The sequence below is a fragment of the Penaeus japonicus genome, unplaced genomic scaffold (genome assembly GCF_977035675.1).
Source record: "Penaeus japonicus unplaced genomic scaffold, GWHDUDI00000001_assembly GWHDUDI00000028, whole genome shotgun sequence".
NCBI classification, from domain to species: Eukaryota; Metazoa; Arthropoda; class Malacostraca; order Decapoda; family Penaeidae; genus Penaeus; species Penaeus japonicus.
The window spans coordinates 4,520,211-4,525,210 of record NW_028234430.1 but is presented as its reverse complement, the minus strand read 5'-3'; the positions used below and the strand labels follow the sequence as shown (position 1 = coordinate 4,525,210).

General features: G+C 37.3%; 1 protein-coding gene across 4 annotated transcripts in view; it reads right to left on the bottom strand.

Moving 5' to 3' along the window:
- The window catches only part of LOC122248599 (uncharacterized), a 168,384-nt gene that overhangs the window by 22,094 nt on the left and 141,290 nt on the right, over positions 1–5,000 (bottom strand). For all 4 annotated transcript variants that reach the window (XM_043008713.2, XM_043008716.2, XM_043008715.2 and 1 more), the window contains one exon: positions 3,001–3,193. In XM_043008713.2, coding sequence (XP_042864647.2) covers positions 3,001–3,193 — 193 coding nt within the window. The remainder of the gene's footprint in view (positions 1–3,000; positions 3,194–5,000) is intronic.

Sequence of the window (5,000 nt, the reverse complement as noted above, 5' to 3'; positions counted from 1 at the left end):
CCACAGATACTTTTTTACGCCCTCGTTTCGTAATGATCCAGATTCCTTTAACTTCACCCCTGACCCAGAGACCCAGCCACTAATCCAGGTCACCGCCGAAAATCGAATCAATTAATCCCTTGCCCAAGGTCGACCCACCCATAGAGAGAAAGAGAGAGAGAGAGAGAGAGAGAGAGAGAGAGAGAGAGAGAGAGAGAGAAACTACCATCACTAACATTTTGCATAATCACGTTGGCACTCCTATACAGTAAAAAAAAAAAGTGAAAATATTTTTCGTAGGAACATCACCATAGCGGCGTGGCGGCGACGTGGCAATAGCGGTTGCGTGACTGCGAGGGTCGGCTCAGTGATTACGCTTTGGCTATCGCGGGCGAGGGAGTGTCTTGCACGTCGCTTCAATTCGTTCCACTTCGCTTTAAGGATCTATCTCGTTGTTGTTGTTTTTTTTTTTTTTTTTTTTTTTTTTTTGAGTGGTAGGAGAGGGAGGAGGGGGAGGAGGTGAGGGATATAGTGCGTGCGTGTCTGTTTGTGTGTGTGTGTGTGTGTGCGCGCGCGCTTTTGGGTGTGTGTGTACAAATATACATATATGTGTGTGGATACACACACACACACACACACACACACACACACACACACATATATATATATATATATATATATATACTTATATAAATATATATATATAGATAGATAGATAGATAGATAGATAGATACAGAGACAGAGAGAGAGAGAGAGAGAGAGAGAGAGAGAGAGAGAGAGAGAGAGAGAAAGAGAGAGAGACCAATAGAAAGAGAAAGAGAGAAAAAAAGAGAGAAAGAGGGACATGTACATCTACATACAGGCAAGTGCGTGTTCTAACATTCAGCACATACACTATATCTAAACTAAACGAAAACGAAACTGCAGACTCAGTCAACTTCCTAGACTGGGCAAAAAAAAAACGTATAAAAGGAACTACCAACTGGATATAGATATATATTTCAATCATCCGAATACCCTCTGCCATTGCATAATCAACCCTTTTGCAACTGGGAATAGGGTGGTAAGGAGGCGTGTATGATACGTCTATGGCCAAGAATTCCCTGGCGCCGACCCTGTGCACAAGTGGGGCCATAAAACTGCGTGTGTGTGTCTCCTATCTTCATTGCTATTTAGATTAGTCACCCCTCGAATGAAAACGAATAAAGAAAACGTGATGCGCCGAGCGGGTGTTAAAATTATGCACTTCGTAAGGCCAACGTTCACGGCTTGTAAGTTAATCTTTTTTTATAACTATGGAAAAAAAAGATATGACCACAGAGAGAGATTTATGAGTCTACGTGGTTTTAAGAGAAAAGGGTGTTGAAATTTTATTCCTGCGTGTTGTACGAGATATAGAGGGAGGAAGGGAGGGAGGGGAATGGGGGAGGTGAGAGAGAGAGAGAGAGAGAGAGAGAGAGAGAGAGAGAGAGAGAGAGAGAGAGAGAGAGAGAGAGAGAGAGAGAGAGGGTGAGAAGGGAGGGAGAGAGAGGGAGAGAGGAAGGGAGGAAGGGAGAGAGGGAGGGAGGGGGAGAAAGAGAGAGAGAGTTGTAGGTAGATAGATATATATTATATATATATACATATACATATATATCTATACATGCAGACATACACAGATATAGATAGATTGACAGAGATATAGATTTTAAGAATTTAATTTGATATAAATGTTGTATTTTTCCCCTACTTTTATTGTCTGATCCACGATTCCCATATATATGATCAGTATCTGATAATACTAAAAGCAAAGATTTGTTTGACAGGAAAGTCTAGTCTGAGCAGGGATTTACTTTTCATGTTTATTTATGTATGTTAATGTGGCCATTACTGTCTTGTAACTATTGTCAATGTGGTTCGCTAATGTTATATAGCTGTTCATGTATATACTTTTTTTTTTTCTCTCTCTCGCTCGCTCTCTCTCTTTCTTTCTCTCTCTCTCTCTCTCTCTCTCTCTCTCTCTCTCTCTCTCTCTCTCTCTCTCTCTCTCTCTTTCTTTTATGTAGTATATTATTAACATATTGAGTCCATTGATATCAAAATGACTCCCCTTAACTCGCTCAAGTCGTTTATAGAAAGAAAAAAAAACTATGAAGGGGAATTTTGGGTAATAGCCGATAGCCCATTAATTTAAAGATAAGGTTAGGCCTAGTTTAGAGACACGTGGAATGTATAATGGTTCTTTTAGTGAGGGAATTTCACGAGTTCTGACTGACTGCATTCTTGTAGATAATTCACTCTTACTCAAAGGGAGGGAGGAAGGGAGGAGGGAGGGAGGGAAGGAGGGAGGGAGAGAAGGAGGGAGGGAGCGAGGGAGGGAGCGAGGGAGGGGGAGAAAGGGAGAGGGAGAGAGAGAGAAAGAGAGAGAGGGGGGGGAGAGAAAGAGATAGAGAGAGAGTGGGAGGGAGAGGGAGATAGAATAGGAGAGAGAGAGAGAGAAATAGAAAGAAAGAGAGAAAGAGAAAGTTAGCGTAACAGATACTACTTTTAACTTTTACTTTCAGGTGAATATTCAAATTCAACAAATCTTAAAAACATAATATCATATGAACAATAAAACCATGAAATGTCATAGTTATAAAAAAATATATATACATATATAATCAATTTTGTTATTAGAAGACAAAAATCACGAATTTGAATATATATATATATATATATATATATATATATATATATATATATATATATATATATATATATGGAAAATAAAAAGGTAATAAATCTCATATACCTGAAACAAGAAAATCATCTGAAAAACAAAAACAAAAATAAAAAACAACAAAACCACAACAATGATAACAATAACAACAAAAACCAACTTACCTCAAAAAACAAAAAATCAAAACAAGTAACACCAACCACTACCAACAAATCAAACAACACCCCCCCAAAAAAAAAAAAAAAAAAAAAAAAAAAACATCCATCAACAACCAACCCATTCCTTAAAAAATCAACAACAATTACGAAACAATACTCACTACAACTGGTATCCGGTGTCACCCTGAAGAATCCAGGGCCACAATCACCCTTATGCGGGCACCCTAAGAGAGCCGCCCGCACTGCTATCGCCCTGTGCCAGCGGCGTGGGTGGAGGCGGACATACCGGGCTTTGAAAGGGGTGTTGAGGTAATGTCTCCTCTCGGTGTGTTTGTCCAAGTTGCCGCCGAAGACCTTGGAGAGAAAGGGAGAAAGGGAGGGAGAGGGAGAGAGAGGGAGAGGGAGAGAAAAGGTGTGGTTAATTTTTTTTTTTTTTTTTTTGGGGGGGGGTTGACGGTGGGTTGGTGGGGTGGGTGTTTTTTTTTTTTTTTTTTGGGGGGGGGGGTGTTTGTTTGAGGGGGAGGGGGGTTGTATGTGTGTGAGTGTGTGTGTGTGTGTGTGTGTGTGTGTGTGTGTGTGTGTGTGTGTGTGTGTGTGCGTGCATAACAAGTAACGAACATGTGGGTGAGCTTTACATAAATATTGTCTCACCATCTAATAAACAGATTCTCTCTCTCTCTCTCTTTCTCTCTCTCTCACTCTCACCCTCACCCTCACGCTCACTCTCTCTCTCACCCTCACGCTCACTCACTCACTCTCTCTCACTCTCACCCTCACGCTCACTCACTCACTCTCTCTCACTCTCACTCTCACTCTCTCTCTCACTCTCACCCTCAACCTCACTCTCTCTCTCACTTTCCCCCTCTCTCTCTTAACAAGTATGCGTGCCTGTGTAAGTATGTTCATCTTCGTGTGAGTGTGCATGTATGTATACATATCCTGGAAGAGGAGTGTGTGACGGTCGGAACATGTGTTCATCTTTCGCCCTTGAACCTCAGGCTTAGCTATTATAAGAAGTGGCTTAGTATAAAAATAAAGCGATGTTTTACTTGTGTTTAATGTTGTCGAGTGTCCACTGTAAAGATAAATACTTATTTCATACGATAGAGTTACAATGCCTTCATTTTTTTCTACCACAGTGGGATCTGATTTTTAAAAATTTTACCAAGGGCTTGTCTCCTGAACAAGTCTATTTTATTAACAAAAGAGAAAATTCCTGTTCCCACTTATTTTGGCTACGAGACTTTTGTAATTGTGAATTTGCAATTAAATATATTGCAGAGTTTATCTCTGGAAATTCATACTTTTATATATATATATGTATATATATATATATGTATTTGTACATATATATGTATATATATGTATATATATATATATATACATGTATATGTATATGTGTATGCATATGTATATGTATATGTATATGTATATGTATATGTATATGTATATGTATATATATATATATATATATATATATATATATATATATATTATATTCATTTACATTTATATATATATCATATTCATATATATATATAAATATTATATATATATATATATATATATATATATATATATATATATATATATATATACAGATGCACAGTACATATACTGAATACATATCTATCTGTCTTTCTCTCAGCGTATCTATTTATTTATTTATCTCTCTCTCTCTCTCTCTCTCTCTCTCTCTCTCTCTATATATATATATATATATATATATATATATATATATATATATATATATTGTTAGATAGATACACACACATGCAAACACATCGTCTCAAAATAATCTTTTAGCAAAACCTCAAAAGATTACACCAAGCAAAAGCAATCCTGTCACAAAGCTTTAGAGTTAAGACTAAAATATATAATGGCCTGTTTATACTCTTATCTTACGCTTTCTTAAGAATAGTGTCAAGATTTTTTTTTGTTTCTTTTATGAATGAACACTATGTAAAATGTGGATGTATTTATTTTATAATGATTCTTTCATGAAATACTTTGGTTGTATAGATAGAATTGATATGAATGATTAGAAGTGACGATGGTTATGATATTGGTAACAATCAGTTGGAACATTGAACATTATTATTAGTAGTAGTGGTGGTGGTGGTAGTAATGGTGGTGATGGTGGTAGTGGTGATGATGACGA